The 27487-nt window shown below is 49.5% G+C and overlaps 2 protein-coding genes across 6 annotated transcripts; one reads left to right on the forward strand and one right to left on the reverse strand.

Annotated features, from left to right (window-relative positions):
* Positions 1-61: 61 nt before the first annotated feature.
* Positions 62-19804, forward strand: TP53 (tumor protein p53). Of its 5 annotated transcripts, XM_055256597.2 has the most exons (12): positions 164-321; positions 11287-11388; positions 11506-11527; positions 11621-11699; positions 11760-11899; positions 12672-12855; positions 12937-13049; positions 13618-13727; positions 14070-14206; positions 14299-14372; positions 17223-17329; positions 18549-19804. In XM_055256597.2, the coding sequence occupies exons 2-12, from the start codon at positions 11315-11317 to the stop codon at positions 18628-18630; spliced, it is 1122 nt and encodes a 373-aa protein (XP_055112572.1). In that variant the 5' UTR covers positions 164-321; positions 11287-11314; the 3' UTR covers positions 18631-19804. The 5 variants fall into 5 exon arrangements, with proteins under 5 accessions (XP_055112571.1, XP_063485597.1, XP_063485599.1 ...); XM_055256596.2 differs by having other exon boundaries at positions 62-321; positions 11621-11899; XM_063629527.1 differs by lacking the exon at positions 17223-17329 and having other exon boundaries at positions 153-321; positions 11621-11899.
* Positions 19805-23449: 3645 nt separating this feature from the next.
* LOC134735169 (small ribosomal subunit protein uS5-like) lies at positions 23450-24410 on the reverse strand. The gene has a single exon (XM_063628353.1). It carries the CDS (start codon positions 24385-24387, stop codon positions 23506-23508), a length of 882 nt encoding a protein of 293 aa, XP_063484423.1. The 5' UTR covers positions 24388-24410; the 3' UTR covers positions 23450-23505.
* Positions 24411-27487: the final 3077 nt, after the last annotated feature.

Below are 27487 nucleotides of genomic sequence, written 5' to 3' on the forward strand. Positions count from 1 at the left end.
ACGGCACCGGTTCGGCGAGAATCCTGACTCTCTCTGCACCCTCCTCCCCAACTCCATTTCCTTTGCTTCCTCCGGCAGGCGGATTACTTGCCCTTACTTGTCATGGCGACTGTCCAGCTTTGTGCCAGGAGCCTCGCAGGGGTTGATGGGATTGGGGTTTTCCCCTCCCATGTGCTCGGACTGGCGCGCTAAAAGTTTTGAGCTTCTCAAAAGTCTAGAGCCACCGTCCGGAGAGCAGGTAGCTGCTGGGCTCCGGGGACACTTTGCGTCCGGGCTGGGAGCGTGCTTTCCACGACGGTGACACGCTTCCCTGAGGATTGGGTAAGCTCCTGACTAAACTTGATGAGTCCTCTCTGAGTCACGGGCTCTCGGCTCCGTGTATTTTCAGCTCGGGAGAATCGCTGGGGCTGGGGGTGGGGCAGTGGGGACTTAGCGAGTTTGGGGGTGAGTGGGATGGAAGCTTGGCTAGAGAGATCAACATAGGAGTTGCATTGTTGGGAGATCTGGGTGTAGATGATGGGGATGTTAGGACCATCCGAACTCAAAGTTGAACGCCTAGGCAGAGGAGTGGAGCTCTGGGGAACCTTGAGCCGGCCTAAAGGGTACTTCTTTGCACATCCATCCGGTGCTGGGCGTAGGGAATCCCTGAAATAAAAGATGCACAAAGCATTGAGGTCTGAGACTTTTGGATCTCGAAACATTGAGAACTCATAGCTGTATATTTTAGAGCCCATGGCATCCTAGTGAAACCTCGGGCTCCATTCCGAAATGATCATTTGGGGGTGATCCGGGGAGCTCAAGCTGCTAAGGTCCCACAACTTCCGGACCTTTGTCCTTCCTGGAGCGATCTTTCCAGCCAGCCCCCGGCTCCGCTAGATGGAGAAAATCCAACTGAAGGCTGTCAGTCGTGGAAGTGAGAAGTGCTAAACCAGAGATTTGCCCGCCAGGCCGAGGAGGACCGTCTCAATCTGAGAGGCCCGGCAGCCCTGTTATTGTTTGGCTCCACATTTACATTTCTGCCTCTTGCAGCAGCATTTCCGGTTTCTTTTTGCCGGAGCAGCTCACTATTCACCCGATGAGAGGGGAGGAGAGAGAGAAAAAATGTCCTTTAGGCCGGTTCCTCTTACTTGGCAGAGGGAGGCTGCTATTCTCCGCCCGCATTTTTTTTTTCTGGATTACTTAGTTACGGCCTTTGCAAAGGCAGGGGTATTTGTTTTGATGCAAACCTCGATCCCTCCCCTTCTTTGAATGGTGTGCCCCACCCCGTGGGTCGCCTGCAACCTAGGCGGACGCTACCATGGCGTGAGACAGGGAGGGAAAGAAGTGTGCAGAAGGCAAGCCCGGGGGTATTTTCAAGAATGAGTAAATCTCATCTTCCCAGAGGAAAAAAAAAAAAGAATGGGTACGTCTGAGAATCAAATTTTGAAAGAGTGCAATGATGGGTCGTTTGATAATTTGTCGGAAAAACAATCTACCTGTTATCTGGCTTTGGGCTAGGCCATTCCAGTTCCAGACGCAGGCTGAACGTCGTGAAGCGGAAGGGGCGGGCCCGCAGGCGTCCGTGTGATCCTCCGTGCAGCCCTCCGGCGCGAGCCGGTTCTTCCCGGTAGGAGGCGGAACTCGAATTCATTTCTCCCGCTTCCCCATCTCTTAGCTCGCTGTTGTTTCATTCCGCAGTTTCTTCCCATGCACCTGCCGCGTACCGGGCACTTTGTGCCGTACTTACGTCATCTTTTTCCTAAGTCGAGGCGCATTTACACACAGCGCCAGTGCACACACCAAGTGCACAGGAAGATGAGTTTTGGCCCCTAACCTCTCCGTGATGCCTACCAAGTCACAGACCCTTTTCATCGTCCCAGAAACGTTTCGTCACGCCTCTTCCCAGTCGATTCCCGACCCCACGTTTATTTTGATCTCCATAACCATTTTGCCTGTTGGAGAACTTCATATAAAATGGAATCAGGCTGGGCGCTGTGACTCACGCCTGCACTTGGGGAGGCCGAGGCGGGCGGATTACTTGAGGATAGGAGTTCCAGACCAGCCTGGCCAACATGGTGAATCCCCGTCTCTACTAAAAAATACAAAAATTAGCTGGGCGTGGTGGGTGCCTGTAATCCCAGCTATTCGGGAGGCTGAGGCAGGAGAATCGCTTGAACCCGGGAGGCAGAGGTTGCAGTGAGCCAAGATCGTGCCACTACACTCCAGCCTGGGCGACAAGAACGAAACTCCGTCTCAAAAAAAAAGCGGGGGGAATCATACATTGTGTGCTCATTTTTGTGGGGCTTCTGTCCTTCAATGTACTGTCTGACATTCGTTCATGTTGTATATATCAGTATTTTGCTCCTTTTCATTTAGTATAGTCCATCGATTGTATATCCGTTCTTCTGATGGCCTTTTGAGTTGTTTCCCATTTGGGGTTATGAAATAAAGCTGCTATAAACATTCTTGTACAATTCTTTTTGTGATCATATGTTTTCGTGTTTCTTGGAGAAATACTTAGGAGGGGAATTGCGAGTTTGGAAGTAAAAAGTAGATGTATTTTGAACTTTATCAGAAGCTCTGAGTTTTCCATAGCGGTTGTACCATTTTACACACCAACTAGCAAGGTATGGGAGTTACTATGGTTGTACCACAGCCTTCCGGACATTAGGTATTGTCAGTCTTTCTAATGTGGTATATCCTTGTGGTTGTAATTTACAGTTCTCTGTTGACTAAGGATGTTCAGCATTTTTTCACGTGCCTATTGGCCATTCGTATTTTGTTTGTAAAGTAGCTCTTCGAGTCTTTTGCCTGTTATTTTGGTCTTTTGTTTTTATTGTTCAGTTGTGGGACTGCTTTATACATTCTGGATACAAGTCCTTTATCAGATCCATGTGTTGTGAATGTTTTCTTCTGATCTGTTGCTTGCCTATTTGTTTGCTATACAGAGTTTACAGTATCTTAAGAGGAGTGGATTTATCTTTTTTATGTTCAGTATTTGCCTTGTCCTGTTTAGGACATCTTTTTTTTTTTTTTAACCCCAGGGTCATGAAGATATTATCTTATATTTTCTTTTAGGACCTTTATGGTTGTAAGTTTTACAGTAAGGTCCTTGAGCCATTCATTAATTCTTAAAATTAATTGTTTATGGTGTTAGGTGTAGGAGTCAGTCTCTGGTACCTTTCCTGTATGGAAATCCAGTTATTCTGTCTCCACTTGTTGAAATAGGCTTCCTTTCTCTACTGAATGCTTTTAATTTTAATTATTGTACAGTTGGAGTATAGGGCTACCATTTTAGTGCTATTTTCTTTTTTTTTTTTTTTTTTTTTAATTTTTGAGACAGGGACTCACACTGTTGCCTGGGTAGAGTACAATGGCACATTCAAGGCTCACTGCAGCCTCGAACCCCTGGGTTCAAGCAGTCCTCTAGCCTCAGCCTCACGAGTAGCTGGGTTACTCTACCACATCTAGCTATTTTATTTTTTTGTATTGACAGGATCTCACTATGTTGCCCAGGCTGGTCTCAAACTGCTGGCCTCAAACTTTCATCCCATCTCGGCCTCCCAAAGTGCTGGGATTACAGGTGTGAGCCACCATGCCTGACCTCTTAGTGCTATTTTCTATTTATCTCCTCTTCTTTGCTCTCTTCAAACGTTTGAGGAAGAAACAGTACCCATCTCCCACAAACTCTTCAGCAAATAGAGGAACAGACTGGGCGCGGTGGCTCATACCTGTAATCCCAGCACTTTGGTACGCCGAGGAGGGGGATCACTTGAGGTCAGGAGTTCGAGACCAGCCTGGCCAACACGACGAAACCCCATCTCTACTAAAAATACAAAAATTAGCTGGTGTGGTGGCATATACCTGTAATCCCAGTTACTCAAGAGGCTGAGGCACAAGAATCCCTTGAACCTGGGAAGCGGAGGTTGCAGTGAGCCAAGATTGCGCCACCGCACTCCAGCCTGGGCAACAGAGTGAGACCCTGTCTCAGAAAAAAAAGAAAGAAAGAAAAAATAGAGGAACATTTCCCAACTTGTTTTTAAAGCCAGCATAATCCTGGTACCAAAACCAAACAAGGACATTGCAAGAAAAGAAAATTTAGAACAATATTCCTGTTAGCATACACATGCAAAAGCTAACAAATTTTAGCAAACCAAACCTGGTAATATAGAAAAAAGGATAAATAGGCCAGGTGCGGTGGCTCATGCCTGTAATCCCAGCACTTTGGGAGGCCGAGGCAGGCAGATCACTTGAGATCAGGAGTTTGAGACCAGCCTGACCAACATGGTGAAACCCCGTTTCTAATAAAAATACAAAAATTAGGCTGGGCGCGGTGGCTCACGCCTGTAATCCCAGCCCTTTGGGAGGCCGAGGTGGGCAGATCACGAGGTCAGGAGTTCAAGACCAGCCTGACCAATGTGGTGAAACCCCATCTCTACTAAAAATACAAAAATTAGCCGGTGTGGTGGTGCCTGCCTGTAATCCCAGCTACTCAGGAGGCTGAGGCAGAATTGCTTGAAACCGGGAGGCAGAGGTTGCAGTGAGTCAAGATCGTGCCACTGCACTCCAGCCTGGGCGACAGAGCAAGACTTCATCTCAAAAAAAAAAAAAATTAGCTGGGGATGGTGGTGGGCACCTGAAATCCCAGCTACTTGGGAGTCTGAGGCAGGAGAATCGCTTGAACCCAGGAGGCAGAAGTTGCATTGAGCTGGGATCACGCCGTTGCACTGCAGCTTGGGCAACAGAGTGAGACTCCATCTCAAAAAAAGAAAAAGAAAAAGGATAAATACATTCTAACCAAATAATGTTTATCTCATGATTGTAGCTGATTTAACATTCAAAAATTGGCCTGGTGCAGTAGCTCAGGCCTGTAATCCCAACACTTTAGGAGGCTGAGGCAGGAAGATCTCTTGAGCCCAGGATTTCGAGACCAGCCTGGGCAACATAGTCAGACTGGTCTTTACTGGGGGAAAAAAAAATCAGTCTGTATAATTCACCACATTAACAAATGGAAACATAAAAACCCTATGATCATTTCAACAGATGTAGCAAAAGTAGTTAAGGATATTCAACACATACGCATGATTACAAACAAACCAACCTCCTAGCAAACTAGGGAAAGGAAATTTGCCTAGTTTGATAACAGGGCATCCACGGTCAGAGTTCCACTAGCAGCATACATAATGGTAGAAAACTCAATGCTGCCGGGCGCGGTGGCTCACGCCTGTAATCCCAGCACTTTGGGAGGCCGAGGCAGGCGGATCATGAGGTCAGGAGATCGAGACTGTCCTGACTAACATGCTGAAACCCCGTCTCTACTAAAAATACAAAAACAAAAAATTAGCTGGGCGTGGTGGCGGGCACCTGTAGTCCCAGCTACCTGGGAGGCTGAGGCGAGAGAATGGCGTGAACCCGGGAGACGGAGCTTGCAGTGAGCCTAGATCGTGCCACTGCACTCCAGCCTGGGCGACAGAGTGAGACTCCGTCTCAAAAAAAAAAAAAAAAAGAAAAAGAAAACTCAATGCTTTTTCCTCTAAGATCAGGAACTAGAAAAGGATTTGACCCTCACAACGTTAATATCATACTGGAGGTTTTAAACAGGCAAGAAAAAAGAAATAATGAGGGCCGGGCACGGTGGCTCAGGCCTGTAATCCCAGCACTTTGGGAAGCTGAGGCGGGTGGATCACGAGGTCAGGAGATCGAGACCATCCTGGCTAACACGGTGAAACCCCGTCTCTACTAAATATACAAAAAATTAGCCGGGTGTAGTGGCGGGCGCCTGTAATCTCAGCTACTCGGGAGGCTGAGGCAGGAGAATGGCATGAACTTAGGGGGCGGAGCTTGCAGTGAGCTGAGATCGAGCCACTGCACTCCAGCCTGGGCGACAGAGCAAGACTCTGTCTCAAAAAAAAAAAAAAAAGAAAAAGAAATAATGATTAGTGGCCCGATGGCTCACGCCTACAATCCCAGCACTTTGGGAGGCCGAGGTGGGCAGATCACCTGAGGTCTGGAGTTAGAGACCAGCCTGACAAAAATGGTGAAACCTCATCTCTATTAAAATATTAAAAAATTAGCCAGGCGTTGGCCGGGTACAGTGGCTCATGCCTGTAATCCCAGCACTTTGGGAGGCCGAGGTGGGTGGATCACCTGAGGTCAGGAGTTCAAGACCAGCCTGGCCAACATGGTGAAACCCGATCTCTACTAAAAATACAAAAATTAGTTGGCATGGTGGCACGTGCCATCTCAGCTACTTGGGAGGCTGAGGCAGGAGAATCTCTTGAACCTGGGAGGCGGAGGTTGTAGTGAGCCGAGATTGTGCCATTGCACTCCAACCTGGGTGACAAAAGCAAAAACTCCGTCTCAAAAAAAAAAAAATTAGCCAGGCGTAGTGGTGCATGCTTGTAGTCCCAGCTACTCGGGAGGCAGAGGCAGGAGAATCACTTGAACCCAGGAGGCAGAGGTTGCAGTGAGCCGAGATTGTCCCATTGCACTCCAGCCTGGGCGACAAGAGCAAAACTCCATCTCAAAAACAAAAGGAAAGAAAAAAGAAATAACAATTAGAAAGGGAGAAATAAAACTTATATTCACAGCCAGTATGATTCTATACATAAATGGGGCTGGGCGTGGTGGCTCATGCCTGTAATCCTAGCACTTTAGGAGGCTGAAGCAGGTGGCTCCCCTGGGACCAGCCTGGCCAACATGGTGAAACCCCGTCTCTAATAAAAATACAAAAAATTAGCCAGGCGTGGTGACGGGCACCTCTAATCCCAGCTACTCAGGAGGCTGAGGCAGGAGAATTGCTTGGACCTGGGAGGCGGAGGTTGCAGTGAGCCGAGAACGCGCTATTGCACTCCAGCCTGGGCAACAAGAGTGAAACTCCAGCAGGGTGTGGTGGCTCATGCCTGTAATCTCAGCACTTTGGGAGGCCGAGGCAGGTGGATCACCTGAGGTCAGGAGTTCAAGACCAGCCTGACTAACATGGTGAAACCCCGTCTCTACTAAAAATACAAGAATTAGCTGGGTGTAGTGGTGGGCGCCTGTAATCCCAGCTACTTGGGAGGCTGAGACAAGAATTGCTTGAACCCGGGAGGTGGAGGTTGCAGTGAGCCGAGATCATGCCATTGTACTCCAGGCCGGGCAACAGAGCAAGATTCCGTCTCAAAAAAAAAAAAAAAGAGTGAAACTCTGTCTCAAAAAAGAAAAAAAGTCCTAATGGAAAATCCATAAAAAGCTACCAAAACTAATAAATAAATAAATATAGCAGGGTTGCAGGTTACAGGGCAATATAGTTATCCCTCTGTAGGGGCTTGGTTCTGGGACTCCTGACACACCAAACCCACAGATGTCTAAGTCCCATATATAAGATGGTATAGTATTTGCACATATCCTCCCATATAGTTTAAATTATCTCTAGATTACTTACATTACCCCCATACAATGAGAATGCTAACGTACATACAACTATGTGTGTAAGTACTTGTCGTACTATATTGTTTAGGGAATCACTGGGCATATAGGCCTTCAAGACTGATACCAGCAGCCACTGTTAAGATTCTGGTCAGGCCTGCCCCTGTTTGGGGTCTCAGTTGAGCTCATTGCCTTCCCACCCAGCCAAGGGTGCCTGTATTTCTCTTGGCTCCCTGGCCATTTGGAAGGCCTAGTTCAGCTTGGCACATTTGTATCCTGGCCCACTGATGCTGGTACCCCTGGGAAGGTCCTGCTCTGAAAAACACTGAGATTTTAGTTGCTACTGAAGATTTGAGAGATGAAAACAGGGAGACCTGTCTGTGGAGCTGTGTCCCTCCTAGTGGGATTGAGACTTTGGGCCCCCCATTCCAGGACAGCACCTCTTGGCCTGTTGACTGAATAGTTCCCTGAAGGAGATGTACTTGCATTAATGGAGTGGGGGTGGGGGCAGTACCACAGGTCCGCACTAACAATCACACAGTTCTCTCTAGAATAATAATATAGAACAAGTGAAATAGAACAATTGCAGAAACAGCTAACCTTTGTTGAGCTCTTATTGTGTGCCCAGCATTTTCCTCAACTCTTTACATTTCCCATAATACACACGGTACTAGGCCAGGCTTGGTGGCTCATGCCTGTAATCCCAGCACTTTAGGAGGCCGAGGTGGGCAGATCATCTGAGGTTGGGAGTTCGAGACCAGCCTGACCAACATGGTGAAACCCCGTCTCTACTAAAAATACAAAATTAGCCAGGCATAGTGCCTATAATCCCAGCTACTCAGGAGGCTGAGGCAGGATAATCATTTGAATCCAGGAGGCAGAGGTTGCAGTAAGCGGAGATCGTGCCACTGCACTCCAGCCTAGCCAACAAGAGCTGAGACTCCGTCTCAAAATAAAATAAAATAAAATAAAGAAAAAAACAAAAGAGCCTGCCATTAAAGGAGCTGTTTGGTAGGGGGATGTTTTGTCAGTGCAAAAAACAGAAAAGTGGGCCGGGCACAGTGGCTCATGCCTGTAATCCCAGCACTTTGGGAGGCTGAGGTGGGCGGATCACCTGAGGTTGGGAGTTCAAGACCAGCCTGACCAATATGGAGAAACCCTGTCTCTACTAAAAATACAAAATTAGCCAGACATGGTGGCATATGCCTATAATCCGAGCTACTAGGGAGACGGAGGCAGGAGAATCGCTTGAACCTGGGAGGCAGAGGTTGCGGTGAGCCGAGATCGCGCCATTGCACTCCAGCCTGGACGAGAGCGAAACTTCGTCTCAAAAAAAAAAAAAACAGAAAAGTGTAACGAACACTTACAGTATTACAGTAGGCATGTTTCTTAGCAAATCTGATATGACAAATTTGGCATAAAGAGAGCATCCTGCCTGGGCAACATAGTGAAACCCTGCCTCTACAAAAAACTCAAAAATTGGCCGGGCACAGTGGCTCACGCCTGTAATCCCAGCACTTTGGGAGTCGGAGGCGGGAGGATTACCTGAGGTCGGGAGTTCGAAACCAGCCTGGCCAACATGGCAAAACCCCGTCTCTACTAAAAATACAAAAAATTAGTCAGGTAGGCTGGGCGCGGTGGCTCACGCTTGTAATCCCAGCACTTTGGGAGGCCGAGGCGGGCGGATCACGAGGTCAGGAGATCGAGACCACGGTGAAACCCCGTCTCTACTAAAAATACAAAAAATTAGCCGGGCGTGGTGGCGGGCGCCTGTAGTCCCAGCTACTCAGAGAGGCTGAGGCAGGAGAATGGCGTGAACCCGGGAGGCGGAGCTTGCAGTGAGCCGAGATTGCGCCACTGCACTCCAGCCTGGGCGACAGCAAGACTCCGTCTCAAAAAAAAAAAAAAAATTAATCAGGCACCTAAAAATTGGTGGGCGCCTGTAATCCCAGCTACTCAGGAAGCTGAGGCAAGAGGATTGCTTGAACCCAGGAGGTGGAGGTTGCAGTGAGTTGAGATCACACCACTGCACTCTAGCCTGGGCGACAGAGCGAGACTCTGTCTCCAAAAAAAAAGAAAGAAAAAGACTAAAAAATTAGCCAGGCAGGCCTCTGTGGTCCCAGCTACTCGGGAGGCTGAGGTAGGAGGATCACTGAGCCCAGGAGTCCGTCTGTAGTGAGCCACGATTGCACCACTGCACCCTAGCCTGGGCAACAAAGCAAGACCCTGCCTCAAAAAAGAAAAGAAAAGAAAGAACATGGCGGGCCAGGCGCAGTGGCTCACACCTGTAATCCCAGCACTGGGAGGCCGAGGCAGGCGGATCACAAGGTCAGGAGTTCCACACCAGCCTGGCCAACATGGTGAAACCCTTTCTCTACTAAAAATACAAAAAATCAGCCAGGCATGGTGGCAGGCGCCTGTAATCCCAGCTACTCGGGAGGCTGAGGCAGGAGAATTGCTTGAAACCAGAAGGCAGAGGTTGCAGTGAGCCTAGATGGCACCACTGCACTCCAGCCTGGGCAAAAAGAGCCAAACTCCGTCTCAAAAAAAAAAAAAAAAAAAGAACATGGCAAAGCCTTGCCTTTGAAAGCTTGTCTGGGAGAAGGTGAGATGATAGTTGCATAACTTCGTGCAAGATGCTGGTCCACACAGGGGCTGCCCCTTGCTCTTTCTTTCTCCCTTGACCTCTCCTATAACAGGCTCGTGTGTTATTCACATTTATTGAGCCCAAGCAGGTGCAAGACATTGTGATCTAATACTTTGGTCAGCAAGACAACAAGATAGATCACTGCCCTGCCCTTAGGAAGTGTATATGCTATTAGAGGAAACAGATGAAATAAACAAGGAAAAGTATCAGACAATGTAAGTGCTATGAGAATGCAAATGAGGTGATGTGAATTAAAATAGGATGACTTGAAGTCTGCGTGGGAAGGAGCCTACCCCTGTGTTCCTGGCTGGCCAGGGAACCACCAGTTGATTAGCAGAGAAGGGCAGCCAGTGTAGCTAGAGCTTTTGGGGAAGAGGGAGTGGTTGGTAAGAGACCGAGATTAAAGAAACTGAGAAGGGCCATTCTTGAGGGGTTTGTAATGCAGGGCTGAGGAGTGTCCCAAGAGAATGGGCAGGTGAGCGATGAGACAGTTGTTCTTCCAGAAGCTTTGCAGTGAAAGGAATCAAAGAAACGGAGCCATGTATCAGGTGAGGAAGGGTGGGGGCCGAGGGGGTGTCCTTCCCCATACAGAGATTGCAGGCTGAGAACGACTCTATCCTTGTTAACAGGAGGTGGGAGCAGGGCGCGGTAGCTCACACCTGTAATCCCGGCACTTTAGGAGGCTGAGACGGGCCGATCACCTGAGGTCAGGAGTTTGAGACCAGCCTGGCCAACATGGCGAAGCCCCATCTCTACTAAAAATACAAAAATTAGCTGGATGTGGTGGCACTCGCCTGTAATCCCAGCTACTCGGGAGACTGAAGCAGGAGAATGGCTTGAACCTGGAAGGTAGAGGTTGCAGTGAGCTGAGATCATGCCACTGCACTCCAGTCTAGGTGACAGAGCGAGACTCCATCTCAAAAAAAGAAAAAAAATATATAGGAAGGGAGTTGGGAATAGGGTGCACATTTAGGAAGTCTTGGGGATTTAGTGGTGGGAAGGTTGGAAGTCCCTCTCTGATTATCTTTTCCTCAAAGAAGTGCATGGCTGGTGAGGGGTGGGGCAGGAGTGCTTGGGTTGTGGTGAAAGATTGGAAGAGAGAATGTGAAGCAGCCATTCTTTTCCTGCTCCGCGGGAAGCCCAGCTGTCTCAGACCCTGGCATGGTGTTGGGAGAGGGGGTTCCTTCTCCGCAGGCCCAGGTGACCCAGGGTTGGAAGTGTCTCATGCTGGATCACCACTTTTCCTCTTGCAGCAGCCAGACTGCCTTCTGGATCACTGCCATGGAGGAGCCGCCGTCAGATCCTAGCGTCGAGCCCCCTCTGAGTCAGGAAACATTTTCAGACCTATGGAAACTGTGAGTGGATCCATTGGAAGGGCAGGCCCACCGTCCCCACCCCACCCCCAGCCCCCTAGCTGAGGCCTGTGGGTAGCAAAAAATCCATGGGACTGACTTTCTGCTCTTGTCTTTCAGACTTCCTGAAAACAACGTTCTGGTAAGGACAAGGGTTGGGCTGGGGACCTGGCGGGCTGGGGGGCTGGGGGGCTGAGCACCTGGTCCTCTGACTGCTCTTTTCACCCATCTACAGTCCCCCTTGCCGTCCCAAGCGATGGATGATTTGATGCTGTCCCCGGAAGATATTGCACAATGGTTCACTGAAGACCCAGGTCCACATGAAGCTCCCAGAATGTCAGAGGCTGCTCCCCCCATGGCCCCCGCACCAGCAGCTCCTACACTGGCGGCGCCTGCACCAGCCCCCTCCTGGCCCCTGTCATCCTCTGTCCCTTCCCAGAAAACCTACCAGGGCAGCTACGGTTTCCGTCTGGGCTTCTTGCATTCTGGAACGGCCAAGTCTGTGACTTGCACGGTCAGTGGCCCTGAGGGGCTGGCTTCCGTGAGACTTCAAAGCCTGGCCATATCCCCCTGCATTTCTTCTGTTTGGAACTTTGGGATTCCTCTTCACCCTTTGGCTTCCTGTCAGTGTTTTTTTATAGTTTACCCACTTAATGTGTGCTCGCTGACCCCTGTCCCAAAGTTGAATATTCCCCCTTGAATTTGGGCTTTTATGCATCCCATCACACTCTCAGCATCTCTCTGAGATGCTGCATCTGGGGATGCAGAACTTTTCTTTTTCTTCACCCACGTTTATTCCTTGGCTTTTGAAAGTAACCTCCTGACCAGGCATGGTGGCTCACGCCTGCAATCCCAGTACTCTCAAAGAGGCCAAGGCGGGCAGATCACCTGAGCCCACGAGTTCAAGACCAGCCTGGGTAACATGGTGAAACTTCGTCTCTACAAGAAAATACAAAAAAATTAGCCAGGCATGGTGGTGCACACCTATAGTCCCAGCCACTCAGGAGCCTGGGGTGGGAAGATCACTTGAGCCCAGGAGATGGAGGCTGCAGTGAGCTGTGATCACACCACTGCGCTCTAGCCTGAGTGACAGAGCAAGGCCCTATCTCAAAAAAAAAAAGAAGAGAAAACCTCCTGAGGTGTAGACGCCAACTCTCTCTAGCTCGCTAGTGGGTTGCAGGAGGCGCTTACGCATATTTGTTTCTTTGCTGCCCTCTTCCGGTTGCTTTATTTGTTCACTTGTGCCCTGACTTTCATTCAACTCTGTCTCCTTCCTCTTCCTACAGTACTCCCCTGCCCTCAACAAGATGTTTTGCCAGCTGGCCAAGACCTGCCCTGTGCAGCTGTGGGTTGATTCCACACCCCCGCCGGGCACCCGTGTCCGCGCCATGGCCATCTACAAGCAGTCACAGCACATGACGGAAGTCGTGAGGCGCTGCCCCCACCATGAGCGCTGCTCAGATAGCGATGGTAAGCAGCTGGAGCTGGAGAGATGACAGGGCTGGTTGCCCAGGGTCCCCAGGCCTCTGATTCCTCACTGATTGCTCTTAGGTCTGGCCCCTCCTCAGCATCTTATCCGAGTGGAAGGCAATTTGCGTGTGGAGTATTTGGATGACAGAAACACTTTTCGACATAGTGTGGTGGTGCCCTATGAGCCGCCTGAGGTCTGGTTTGCAACTGGGGTCCCTGGGAGTGGGGGGTAAGGGCAGTTGTCAGTGGCCCTCCAGGTGAGCAGTAGGGGGGCTTTCTCCTGCTGCTTATTTGACCTCCCCATAACCCCATGAGATGTGCAAAGTAAATGGGTTTACCTATTGCACAGTTGAAAAAACTGAAGCTTACAGAGGCTAAGGGCCTCCCCTGCTTCGCTGGGCGCGGAGGCTCACGCCTGTAATCCCAGCACTTTGGGAGGCCGAGGCAGGCAGATCACGAGGTTGGGAGATCGAGACCATCCTGACTAACACGGTGAAACCCCGTCTCTACTGAAAAATACAAAAAAAAATTAGCCGGGTGTGGTGGCAGGCAACTGTAGTCCCAGCTACTCGGGAGGCTGAGGAAGGAGAATGGCGTGAACCTGGGAGATGGAGCTTGCAGTGAGCCGAGATCACGCCGCTGCACTCCAGCCTGGGTGACAGAGCGAAACTCCGTCTCAAAAAAGGAAAAAAAGCCTTCCCTGCTTGCCACGGGTCTCCCCAAGGCCCACTGGCCTCATCTTGGGCCTATGTTCTCTCCTAGGTTGGCTCTGACTGTACCACTATCCACTACAACTACATGTGTAACAGTTCCTGCATGGGCGGCATGAACCGGAGGCCCATCCTCACCATCATCACACTGGAAGACTCCAGGTCAGGAGCCACGTGCCGCCCTGCACACTGGCCTGCTGTACCCCAGCCTCTGCTTGCCTCTGACCCCTGGGCCCACCTCTTACTGATTTCTTCCATACTACTACCCATCCGCCTCTCATCACATCCCCAGTGGGGAATCTCCTTACTGCTCCCACTCGGTTTTCTTTTCTCTGGCTTTGGGACCTCTTACCTGTGGCTTCTCCTCCACCTACCTGGAGCTGGAGCTTAGGCTCCAGAAAGGGCAAGGGTGGTTGGGAGTAGATGGAGCCTGGTTTTTTAAACAGGACAGGTAGGATCTGATTTCCTTACTGCCTCCTGCTTCTCTTTTCCTATCCTGAGTAGTGGTAATCTACTGGGACGGAACAGCTTTGAGGTGCGCGTTTGTGCCTGTCCTGGGAGAGACCGGCGCACAGAGGAAGAGAATTTCCACAAGAAAGGGGAGCCTCACCACGAGCTGCCCCCTGGGAGCACTAAGCGAGGTAAGCAAGCAGGACAAGAAGCGGTGGAGGAGACCAAGGGTGCAGTTATGCCTCAGATTCACTTTTATCACCTTTCCTTGCCTCTTTCCTAGCACTGCCCAACAACACCAGCTCCTCTCCCCAGCCAAAGAAGAAACCACTGGATGGAGAATATTTCACCCTTCAGGTACTAAGTCTTGGGACCTCTTATCAAGTGGAAAGTTTCCAGTCTAACACTCAAAATGCCATTTTCTTCTTGACTGTTTTACCTGCAATTGGGGCATTTGCCATCAGGGGGCAGTGATGCCTCAAAGACAATGGCTCCTGGTTGTACCTAACTAACTTCAGAATACCAACTTATACCATAATATATATTTTAAAGGACCAGACCAGCTTTCAAAAAGAAAATTGTTAAAGAGAACATGAAAATGGTTCTATGACTTTGCCTGATACAGATGCTACTTGACTTACGATGGTGTTACTTCCTGATAAACTCGTCGTAAGTTGAAAATATTGTAAGTTGAAAATGGATTTAATACACCTAATCTAAGGAACATCATAGCTTAGCCTAGCCTTTTTTTTTTTTTTTTTTTTTTTTTGAGACGGAGTCTCACTCTGTCGCCTGGGCTGGAGTGCAGTGGTGGGATCTTGGCTCACTGCAATCTCCCCCTCCCGGGTTCAAGTGATTCTCCTGCCTCAGCCTACTGAGTAGCTGGGATTACAGCCACCCGCCCCCACGCCCAGCTAATTCTTTGTATTTTTTTTTTTTTAGTAGAGATGAGGTTTCACTATGTTGGCCAGGCTGGTCTCAAACTCCTGATCTTGTGATCCGCCCACCTTGGCCTCCCAAAGTGCTGGGATTACAGACGTGAGCCACTGCACCCGGCCTGCCTAGCCTACTTTTATTTTATTTTTAATGGAGACCGCATCTTGCTCTGTTGCCCAGGCTGGATTAACAGTCATATGATCATAGCTCATTATACCCTCGAGCTCCTGGGCTCAAGCAATCCCCCTATCTCTGCCTCCCCAGTAGCTAGGACCACAGGCATACACCACCACACCCAGCTAATTTTTAAAATTTTTTGTAGATAGAGTCTCACTGTGTTGCCCAGGCTGTTCTCTAGCCTACTTTTTTGAGACAAGGTCTTGCTCTGTCACCCAGGCTGGATAGAGTGCAGTAGTGCAGTCACAGCTCACTGCAGCCTCCACCTCCCAGGCTCCATCCATCCTCCCAGCTCGGCCTCCCAAGTCACTGGAACTACAGGCCCGCACCATCATGCCTGGCTAATTTTTATTTATTTATTTTTATTTTATTTATTTATTTATTTTTGAGACTGAGTCTCACTCTGTCACCCAGGCTGGAGTGCAGTGGCACGATCTCGGCTCACTGCAACCTCCACCTCCTGGGTTCCAGAAATTCTCCTGCCTCAGCCTCCCGAGTAGCTAGGACTACAAGCGCCTGCTACCACGCCCAGCTAATTTTTGTATTTTTAGTAGAGACAGGGTTTCACCAGGTTGGCCAGGCTGGTCTCGAACTTCTGACCATGTGATCCGCCCACCTCAGCCTCCCAAAGTGCTGGGATTACAGGCGTGAGCCACCACGCCCGGCTAATTTTTATTATTTATTTATTTGTTTATTTAAAGACAGAGTCTCACTCTGTCATTCAGGCTAGAGTGCAGTGGCGCTATCTCAGCTCACTGCAGCCTTGACCTCCCTGGGCTCCAGTGATTTCACCCTCCCAAGTAGCTAGGACTACAGGCACATGCCATGACACCCGGCTAATTTTTTATTTTCTGTGAAGTCAAGGTCTTGCTATGTTGCCCATACTGGTATCAAACCCCTGGGCTCAATCAATCCTTCCACCTCAGCCTCCCCAAGTACTGGGATTACAGGCATGAGATACCACACTCAGCCCTAGCCTACTTGAAACGTGTTCAGAGCATTTAAGTTAACCTACAGTTGGGCAAAGTCATCTAACACAAAGCCTATTTTACAGTAATAAAATGTTGTATATCTCATGTGATTTATTGAATATTGTTATTGAAAGTGGGAAACAGCATGGTTGCATGAAAGGAGGCACAGTCGGGCCAGGCACAGCCTGGGCGCAGAGCAAGACTCAAAAAAAGAAAAGGCCAGGCGCAGTGGCTCATGCCTGTAATCCCAGCACTTCAGGAGGCCGAGGCGGGCAGATCACCTGAGGTCAGGAGTTCAAGAGCCTGGCCAACATGGTGAAACCCCATCTCTACTAAAATACAAAAATTAACTGGGCATGATGGCGGGTGCCTGTAATCCCAGCTACTTGGGAGGCTGAGGCAGGAGAATCACTTGAACCGGGAGGTGGAGGTTGCAGTAAGCCGAGATGGCGCCACTGCACTCCAGCCTGGGCGATAGAGTGAGACTCCATCTCAAAAAAAAAAAGAAAAGAAATGAGGCACAGTCGCATGCACCTGTAGTCTCAGTTACTTGAGAGGCTAAGGCAGGAGGATCACTTGAGCCCAAGAGTTTGAGTCCAGCCTGAACAACATAGCAAGACATCATCTCTAAAATTTAAAAAAGGGCCGGGCACAGTGGCTTACACCTGTAATCCCAGCACTTTGGGAGGCGGAGGTGGGTGGATCACCTGACATCAGGAGTTGGAAACTAGCCTGGCTAACATGGTGAAGCCCCATCTCTACTAAAAACACAAAAATTAGCCAGGTGTGGTAGCACATGCCTGTAGGCCCAACTACTCGGGAGGCTGAGGCACAAGAATCACTTGAACCCCAGAGGTGGAGATTGCAATCAGCCAAGATTGCACCATTGCACTCCAGCCTGGGCAACAGAGCAAGACTCCATCTCAAAATAAATAAATAAATAAATAAATAAATAAATAAATAAATATTTTTAAAAGTCAGCTGTATAGGTACTTGAAGTACAGTTTCTACTAAATGTGTGTTGTTTTTGTACCATCATAAAGTCAAACAATTGTAAGCTGAACCATCTTTTAACTCAGGTACTGTGTGTATGCTTATTTCTCCCCCTCCTCTGTTGCTGCAGATCCGTGGGCGTGAGCGCTTCGAGATGTTCCGAGAGCTGAATGAGGCTTTGGAACTCAAGGATGCCCAGGCTGGGAAGGAGCCAGGGGGGAGCAGGGCTCACTCCAGGTGAGTGACCTCAGCCCCTTCCTGGCCCTACTCCCCTGCCTTCCTAGGTTGGAAAGCCATAGGATTCCATTCTCATCCTGCCTTTGTGGTCAAAGGCAGCTGACCCCATCTCATTGGGTCCCAGGCCTGCACAGACATTTTTTTAGTCTTCCTCCAGTTGTAATCCTATGCCACATTCTTACCTCAGTGTATCCACACAACATCCAAACCCAGGGAAGAGTGTGGATACTTCTTTTTTTTTTTTTTTGAGATGGAGTCTCGCTCTGTCACCCAGGCTGGAGTGCAGTGGCGCGATCTCGGCTCACTGCAAGCTCCACCTCCTGGGTTCATGCCATTCTCCTGCCTCAGCCTCTCTGAGTAGCTGGGACTACAGGCGCCCACCACCGCGCCCGGCTAATTTTTTGTATTTTTAGTAGAGACGGGGTTTCACTGTGGTCTCGATCTCCTGACCTCGTGATCCACCCGCCCTGGCCTTCCAAAGTGCTGGGATTATAGGCGTGAGCCACCGCGCCCGGCCTAGTGTGGATACTTCTTTGCCATTCTCGGCAACTCCCAGCCCAGAGCTGGAGAGTCTCAGGAGGGGCCTAATAATTGTGTAATATTGAGTAGAGCCAGAGTTTCAGGTCATATACTCAGCCCTGCCATGCATCGGCAGGTCCTAGGTGACCCCCGTCAGACTCAGTTTCCTTATATATAAAATGAGGTAAGGGGGCCAGGCGCAGTGGCTCACAAATCCCAGCACTCTGGGAGGCCAAGGCAATGGATCACCTGAGGTCAGGAGTTTGAGCCCAGCCTGACCAACATGGAGAAACCCCATCTCTACTAAAAATACAAAGTTAGTCGGGCGTGGTGGCGCATGCCTCTAATCCCAGCTACCTACCCGGGAGGCTGAGGCAGGAGAATCGCTTGAACCCCGGAGGCAGAGGTTGTGGTGAGCCGAGATCTCACCATTGCACTCCAGCCTGGGAAACGAGTGAAACTCCGTCTCAAAATAAATAAATAAATAAAGTAAAATGGGGTAATGGAAGATGACGAGACTAATACACACTAATACTCTGAGGTGCTCAGTAAACATATTTGCATGGGGTGTGGCCACCATCTTGATTTGAATTCCCGTTGTCCCAGCCTTAGGCCCTTCAAAGCATTGGTCAGGGAAACGGGGCACAGACCCTCTCACTCATGTGATGTCATCTCTCCTCCCTGCTTCTGTCTCCTACAGCCACCTGAAGTCCAAGAAGGGTCAGTCTACCTCCCGCCATAAAAAACTTATGTTCAAGACAGAAGGGCCTGACTCAGACTGACATTCTCCGCTTCTTGTTCCCCACTGACAGCCTCCCACCCCCATCTCTCCCTCCCCTGCCATTTTGGGTTTTGGATCTTTGAACCCTTGCTTGCAATAGGTGTGCGTCAGAAGCACCCAGGACTTCCGTTTGCTTTGTCCCAGGGCTCGACTGAACAGGTTGGCCTGCACTGGTGTTTTGTTGTGGGGAGGAGGATGGGGAGTAGGACATACCAGCTTAGATTTTAAGGTTTTTACTGTGAGGGATGTAAGAAGTGTTCTTGCAGGTAAGGGTTAGTTTACAATCAGCCACATTCTAGGTAGGGGCCCACTTCACCATACTAACCAGAGAAGCTGTCCCTCACTGTTGAATTTTCTCAACTTCAAGGCCCTTTTCTATGAAATGCTGGCATTTGCACCTACCTCACAGAGTGCGTTGTGAGGGTTAATGAAATAATGTACGTCTGGCCTTGAAACCACCTTTTATTACATGGGGTCTAGAACTTGACCCCCTTGAGGGTGCTTGTTTCCTCTCCCTGTTGGTCGGTGGGTTGGTAGTTTCTACAGTTGGGCAGCTGGTTAGGTAGAGGGAGTTGCCAAGTCTCTGCTGGCCTGGCCAAACCCTGTCTGACAACCTCCTGGTGAACCTTAGTACCTAAAAGGAAATCTCACCCCATCCCACACCCTGGAGGATTTCATCTCTTGTATGTGATGATCTGGATCCACCAGACTTGTTTTATGCTCAGGGTCAATTTCTTTTTTTTTTTTTTTTTTCATTTTATCTTTCTTTGAGACTGGGTCTCGCTTTGTTGCCCAGGCTGGAGTGGAGTGGCGTGATCTTGGCTCACTGCAGCCTTTGCCTCCCTGGCTCAAGCAGTCCTGCCTCAGCCTCCGGAGTAGCTGGGACCACAAGTTCATGCCACCATGGCCAGCCAGTTTTTGCATGTTTTGTAGAGATGGGCTCTCACAATGTTGCCCAGGCTGGTCTCAAACTCCTGGGCTCAGGCGATCCGCCTGCCTCAGCCTCCCAGAGTGCTGGGATTACACATGCGAGCCACCATGTCCAGCTGGAAGCGTCAACATCTTTTATGTTCTGCAAGCACATCTGCATTTTCACCCCACCCTTCCCCTCCTCCTCCCTTTTTATATCCCATTTTTATATCGATCTCTTATTTTACAATAAAACTTTGCTACCACCTGTGTGTCTGAGGGGTGAATGCCATTGCAGGCTACTGGGGTGAGCAGGTGCAGGGGTGAGTGAGGAGGTGCTGGGAAGCAGCCACCTGAGTCTGCAACGAGTGTGGGCTGGGGGGCCCAGTGCCCGGGTTCCGGGAGGGGAACAAAGGCTGGAGACTGGGTCAGTCTGCGGGCTGCATGACAACAAGGGAGGGGGGTGGCTCCATTCATAACTCAGGAACCAACTGTCCCTCCTCCCCTCCGGCCACAGCTGGCACAAGATTCTCTCCCTCCCCTGCTTCTAGGATTGGGCTGCTTCCCCCTCAGCAGCCTCTCACCAAGGATTACAGGATTTAAATGTCTGATTTAGCAAGCCTGAGCCTCCAGGGTGGCCATCTGCTCCACTAGAAAGTGGCAGGATACCTGGGTTCCCAAGGGGAACGGGGGTGAGTGCTACTGGATGGAGAGAGGCCAGTGGGAGGCCTGCTAGCCAGGGTCCCAGGAAAGTGGGGGCAGCTAAGGTAAGAGTAGGGGTGTGGGGCTAGGGCCTTCCCAGCATCCCCTCATCCTGGGCCTCATGCCAGGTGGTTGAATGAATTGAAGCTTTAAACTCTGCCAGGAAAACCTTTCAAAGGGCTTCTTGGGATAGGGAGGAGAGTCCGGTTAAGGAGCTCAGTACCGCCTCCCCATGCTCCTCAGGGCTGCTGGCTCCCAGGGAGGGGGGCTGGGAGCAGGCAGCCTCTTCCCCATCACCCACTGCTCTCTGAGCCAGTGCTTGGAGGGGCAGTCAGACATGGCTTGCCCTTCCTCCTCCCTGGTGGTGGAGACAGGTGCTAGGGTCCAGAGGGTGCTACTGTCCAGGAGGGCTTCTGGGGCCACTAGCCTCTCAGCTCATCAACCAGGCTGAAGGTGCCAGCAGGAGCCCCTTGCCTTGCCCCAAGGATCCCAGACAGCTATGAAGTCACCAGCCTTCCTGACCTCAAGACCACCTTTTTTTTTCTCTTCCTTACTAGGGAAGGCCAAACACTCTCCCCACGAGATCCAGATCCACCTCTTTCAGAGACTTTTAACTTAAACATCTGTCCCTACCCAGCAGGCAAACTAGAGCTCCTGAAGCTCGGTCCCTGTCCTTGCCTCTGTAGACAGGTCACCTTGATGAGCTTCCTTTTTTCGTTTATTTTTGTTTTTTAGGCTTTATTGGGGCATAATTGATCCCCCAAAATGGCATACATTCAAGGTATGCAATGTGATGATTTGATATGGGGGTATATTGTGAAACCATTACCACAGTCAAATTAATTAGCTTATCCATCATCACACATAGTTACCATCTGTGTGTGTGCACGTGTTCACCTATGACAAGGACACTTGGATCTACTCTGCAGATCTCAAGTAAACCGAAAACCTCTTTTTTTTTTTTTTTTTTTTTTTTTTGTATTTTTAGTAGAGACGGGGCTTCACTGTGGTCTCGATCTCCTGACCTCGTGATCCGCCCGCCTCAGCCTCCCAAAGTGCTGGGATTACAAGCGTGAGCCACCACGCCCGGCCGAAAACCTCCCTTTTTGACAACAGTCCTCCACCCTTTCAATCCGACCTTTTCCTAGATTATGTCCCTAGCTCTGTTTTTATTTATGCTGTGCTGCTTCAGATCCATTCTGACTCTGCCAAACCCTTCTTTGTGAGCTGATAGATTGCTGGATTGAGAATTACGACCAGACGTGGTGGCTCACGCCTGTAATCCCAACACTGGGGGAGGCCAAGGCCGGCAGATCACCTGAGGTCAGGAGTTGGAGACCAGCCTGACCAACATGATGAAACCCCATCTCTACTAAAATACAAAATTAGCTGGGCATGGTGGTGCACGCCTGTAATCTCATCTACTGGGGAGGCTGAAGCAGGAGAATTGCTTGAACCCGGGAGGTGGAAGTTGCAGTGAGCCGAGATCCTGCCATTGCACTCCAGCCTGGGCGACAAGGGTGAAGCTCCATCTCAAAACACAAAAAAAGAAGTACAAAGTCTGAGACTTCAGGCCAGCTCTGCTACACTATATACTCTAACCTCTCTGGCCCTATGTGGTGGCTTCTTTCCCTCTGGTCGTGTTCAAGTTCCCGTCCCATCCAGTCAAGCAGGTACTCAGTGGTACCTTACCCTGTGCCAGGAGCTGTTCTAGGCCCTGGAAACCTATGGCAGACATGGTGCCTACCCTCCCACTCAAAGAGCCCGGGCCTTATCCTAATGAGGTCTGAAATCAAATCTCCCCAATTTCCTCATGGCTTCAATCTAAACTTGTAATTCACAACCTTAAATCAGTATGTTCTATTTTTTTATTTAGAAAACATTTCCTGCCGGGCACGGTGGATCACACCTGTAATCCCAGCTACTCGGGAGGCTGAGGCAGGAGAATCGCTTGAACCCAGGAGGCAGACGGTTGCAGTGAGCCGAGATTGCACCATTGCAGTCCAGCCTGGGCAACAGAGCAAGACTGCATCTCAAAAAAGAAAAAAAAAGAAAGAAAAAAAACATTTCCCTCTCATTTTAGGAACACGAGGTCTCCAAATCTAAAATTCGTACTCTGAGGAGATTGAACAGCCTTAAATGCTTTCATCATTAAAAAGAAAAGAAAGGAACCTGGTATGCATCCTAACCTGTAATCCCAGCACACAGCACATTGGGAGGCTAAAGCAGGAGGACAGCTTGAGGCCAGGAGTTTCAGATCAGCCTGGGCAACATAGCAACACCCCATTTCTTTTTCTTTTTTTTTTTTTGAGACAGAGTCTCGCTCTGTCACTCAGGCTGGAGTACAGTGGCTCGATCTCGGCTCACTGCAAGCTCTGCCTCCCGGGTTCACCCCATTCTCCTGCCTCAGCCTCCTGAGTAGCTGGGACTACAGGCGTCCACCACCACGCCTGGCTAATTTTTTGTATTTTTAGTAGAGACGGGGTTTCACCGTGTTAGCCAGGATGGTCTCGATCTCCTGACCTCGTGATCCGTCCGCCTTGGCCTCCTAAAGTGCCAGGATTACAGGCGTGAGCCACTGTGTCCAGCCGCAACACCCCATTTCTATTTTAATAAAATAAGATATTGTGAAAAACATTTACAATTTTTAAATTTTAATTTTAAAATTAAACTTAAATTTATTCATTTGTGTGTGGGGTTTTTTTTTTTTTTTTGCTTTTTTTTTGAGATGGAGTGTCACCCTGTCACCCAGGCTGGAGTGCAGTGGTGTGATCTCTGTCCCACGTTCAAGCGATTCTCCTGCCTCAGCCTCCCAAGTAGCTGGGACTACAGGTGCACGCCACCATGCCGGGTTAATTTTTGTATTATTAGTAGAGACGGGATTTCACTATGTCACCAGGCTAGCCTCGAACTCCTGACCTCAGGTGATTCGCCCACCTTGGCCTCCCAAAGTGCTGGGATTACAAGCATGAGCCACCATGCCCAGCCCAAAGTTGGTTTTAATAGCAGAGAATCTATCAACATAAGTCAATATATTAAATTTAGAAAGAAAAATTATGTATCATATCAACAGATACTGAAAGGAATTTGATTAAATTTCAGTAGCAATTTCCTTAAAAAACAAAACAAAACACTACACTTTAACACAGTAATAGACTGATAATGGAATACCAATTCTCCTAAACAGTTAAACACTAAGATAATTTCTTTTGTTTTTTTTTTTTTTTTCACTCTTAATTCACTTTATTTTTCTTGTATAAAAACCCTATGTTGTAGCCACAGCTGGAGCCTGGGTCCGCTGCACGGAGACTCTGGTGTGGGTCTTGACGAGGTGGTCAGTGAATTCCTGATAGGGAGACTTGGTAAATACAGTCTCCTTCCAGAGGTCGGGGGTCAGGTAGCTGTAGGTCTTAGAAATGGCATCAAAGGTGGCCTTGGCGAAGTTGCCCAGGGTGGCAGTGCAGCCTCGCGCTGAGGTGTAGCAGTCATCGATACCAGCCATCATGAGCAGCTTCTTAGGCACAGGTGCGGAGACGATGCCAGTGCCCCTGGGTGCAGGGATGAGGCGCACCAGCACAGAGCCGCAGCGGCCTGTCACCTTGCAAGGGACGGTGTGGGGCTTGCCGATCTTGTTCCCCCAGTAGCCTCTGCGCACGGGGACAATGGAGAGCTTGGCCAGGATGATGGCCCCACGGATGGCGGTGGCCACCTCCTTGGAGCACTTAACACCCAGACCGACGTGGCCATTGTAGTCCCCGATAGCAACAAACGCCTTGAACCTGGTGCGCTGGCCGGCACGGGTCTGCTTCTGCACTGGCATAATCTTCAAAACCTCATCCTTGAGAGAGGCCCCCAGGAAAAAGTCAATGATCTCTGATTCCTTAATGGGCAGGGAGAAGAGATAGATCTCCTCCAGGGACTTGATCTTCATGTCCTTGACCAAGCGGCCCAACTTGGTGACGGGCATCCACTCCTTATCCTCAGCCTTGCCTCCGCGAGCTCCGCGGCCTCGGCCCCGGCCCCGTCCACGGCCGCGACCCCGGCCCCGGATGCCACTGCCGAAACCTCCGCGGAAGCCACCACGGTTCCCCAACCCAGGGCCACCAGGGCCTCCGGGCCCCCTCGCTGCACCGGCGTCATCCGCCATTTGGTGTTTTTTCGGAAAAGCAGCAGATAATTTCAATTAAGTTCAAGAACTGGGCCAGGTGCGGTGGCTCACACCTGTAATCCCAACACTTTGGGAGGCCAAGGTGGGTGGATCACCTGAGGTCAAGAGTCGAGACCAGCCTGGCTGACATAGTGAAATCCTGCCTCTACTAAAAATACAAAAAATTAGGCCGGGCGCGGTGGCTCACGCTTGTAATCCCAGCACCTTGGGAGGCCGAGGTGGGCGGATCACGAGGTCAGGAGATCGAGACCGCGGTGAAACCCTGTCTCTACTAAAAATGCAAAAAATTAGCCGGGCGTGGCGGCGGGCGCCTGTAGTCCCAGCTACTCGGAGAGCCTGAGGCAGGAGAATGGCGTGAACCTGGGAGGCGGAGCTTGCAGTGAGCCGAGATTGCGCCACTGCTTTCCAGCCTGGGCGACAGAGCAAGACTCCGTCTCAAAAAATAAAAAAATAATAATAATAAATAAATAAATAAAAATACAAAAAATTAGCTGGGCATGGTGGCGGGCACCTATAATCCCAGCTACTGGTAAGGCTAGACAGGAGAATTGCTTGAACCTGGGAGGCGGAGGTTGCAGTGAGCCAAGATCATACCATCGCACTCCAGCCTGGGCGACAGAGCCAGAGTCAGTCTCAAAAAAAAGAGAGCTGGCCACACCTATAATCCAAACATTTTGTGAGGCCAAGGCAGGAGAATTGCTTCAGGCCAAGAGTTGAACACCTAGTCAACATAGCCAGACCTCTCTCTAGATAGATAGCTAGATAGATATAGATAGATAGATAGATGATAGATGATAGATAGATAGATAGATAGATAGATAGATAATTGATAGATGATAGATAGATAATTGATAGATGATAGGTAGATAGATAGATAGATGATAGATAGATAGATAGATGATAGATAGATAGATGATTAGATAGATAGATAGATAGATAGATAGATAGATAGATAGATAGATAGGTGATAGATAATCTGGCCGGGCGCGGTGGCTCACGCCTGTAATCCCAGCACTTTGGGAGGCTGAGGCGGGCAGATCACGAGGACAAGAGATTGAGACCATCCTGGCTAACAAGGTGAAACCCTGTCTCAACTAAAAATACAAAAAATTAGGCGGCTGTGGTGGCACGCGCCTGTAGTCCCAGCTATTCAGGAGGCTGAGACAGAATTGCTTGAACCCGAGAGGCGGAGGTTGCAGCAAGCCGAGATCACGCCACTGCACTCCAGCCTGGGTGACAGAGCGAGACTCCGTCTCAAATAAATAATCAAGAACAGTATAAGGCGCTGTATGGTGGCTCATGCCTGTGATCCCAGCACTTTGGGAGGCCAAGGTGGGAGGATCCCTTTTTTTTTTTTTTTTTTTTGAGACGGAGTCTTGCTCTGTCGCCCAGGCTGGAGTGCAGTGGCGCAATCTCGGCTCACTGCAAGCTCCGCCTCCCGGGTTCACGCCATTCTCCTGCCTCAGCCTCTCCGAGTAGCTGGGACTACAGGCGCCCGCCACCACGCCCGGCTAATTTTTTGTATTTTTTTTAGTAGAGACAGGGTTTCACCATGGTCTCGATCTCCTGACCTCGTGATCCGCCCGCCTCGGCCTCCCAAAGTGCTGGGATTACAAGCGTGAGCCACCGCGCCCGGCCCAGGGGAGGATCCCTTGAGATCAGCCTAGGCAACAGAGCAAGACCCTGTCTCTATTTAAAAAAATTAAAAACTGGCCGGGCACAGTGGCTCACGCCTGTAATCCCAGCACTTTGGGAGGCCAAGGCAGGCAGATCAGGAGGTCAGGAGTTCGAGACCAGCCTGGGCAACGTGGTGAAACCCCGTCTCTACTGAAAATACAAAAAGTAGCTAGGTGTGGTGGCAGGCACCTGTAATCCCACCTACTTGGGAGGCTGAGGCAGGAGAATTGCTTGAACCCAGGAGGCGGAGGTTGCAATGAGCAAAGATCGCGCCATTGCACTCAGCCTGGGCGACAGGGCAAGACTCCATCTCAAAATAAATAAATAAATAAATAAATAAATAAATAAATTAAATTAAAAACTGTATGGGGATATAGACTTACTCTGGTTTTATTTTTTCTTTTCTTTTTTTTTTTTTTTTTTTTGAGACGGAGTCTCGCTCTGTTGCCCAGGCTGGAGTACAGTGGCCTGGTTTCTGTTCACTGCAACCTCCGCCTCCCGGGTTCAAGCGATTCTCTTGCCTCAGCCTCTTGAATACCTGGAATTACAGGTGCCTGCCACTACCCCCGGCTAATTTTTTGTACTTTTAGTAGAGACAGGGTTTCACCATTTTGGCCAGGCTGGTCTCGAACTCCTGACCTCGTGATCCACCAGCCTCTGCCTCCCAAAGCACTGAGACTACAGGAGTGAGCCACTGTGCCCAGCCTACTCTGGTTTTAGTGCATTCAAGAGGAACAAAAAAGGAAAAAAATCACTGATAAATATATCTCTTTCTGGTTAGAGTGGATGTTTGGAAATTATATATATATATCTAAAATATAATATATTATATATATACACACACACATACATACATGCACACACATATATGCCTTTTTGATTATAGGGTAGTATACCAAAACTCAGAAATATTATGGAATTAACAGAATTTAGTAAGGTAGATAAGTAGTAGGTAGAAATATATTAATTTTATCTTCCAGCAGAAGCACTGTGAAAAATTAGAGAACAAGAGAGCATTCCATTCAAAATAATGACAATAAGGCCGGGCATGGTGGCTCACACCTGTAATCCCAGCACTTTGGGAGGCCGAGGCAGGAGGATCACCTGAGGTCAGGTTTGAGATCAGCCTCGCCAACATGGTGACACCCCATCTCTACTGAAAATACAAAAATTAGCCAGGTGTGGTAGTGTAAGCCTGTAATTCCAGCTACTCGGGAGATTGAAGCAGGAGAATTACTTGAATCCAGGAGGCAGAGATTGCAGTGAGCCAAGATCCTGCCACTGCTTTCCAGCCTGGGCAACAGAGTGCGGCTCCATCTCAAAAAAAAAAAAAAAAGACAATAGCAATAAACATTAAGAAATAAGTGTAATAGGAATGGCACACACAAAGAAGGAATGGCAC

This window comes from Symphalangus syndactylus, chromosome 20 (genome assembly GCF_028878055.3).
Source record: "Symphalangus syndactylus isolate Jambi chromosome 20, NHGRI_mSymSyn1-v2.1_pri, whole genome shotgun sequence".
Taxonomy (NCBI): domain Eukaryota; kingdom Metazoa; phylum Chordata; class Mammalia; order Primates; family Hylobatidae; genus Symphalangus; species Symphalangus syndactylus.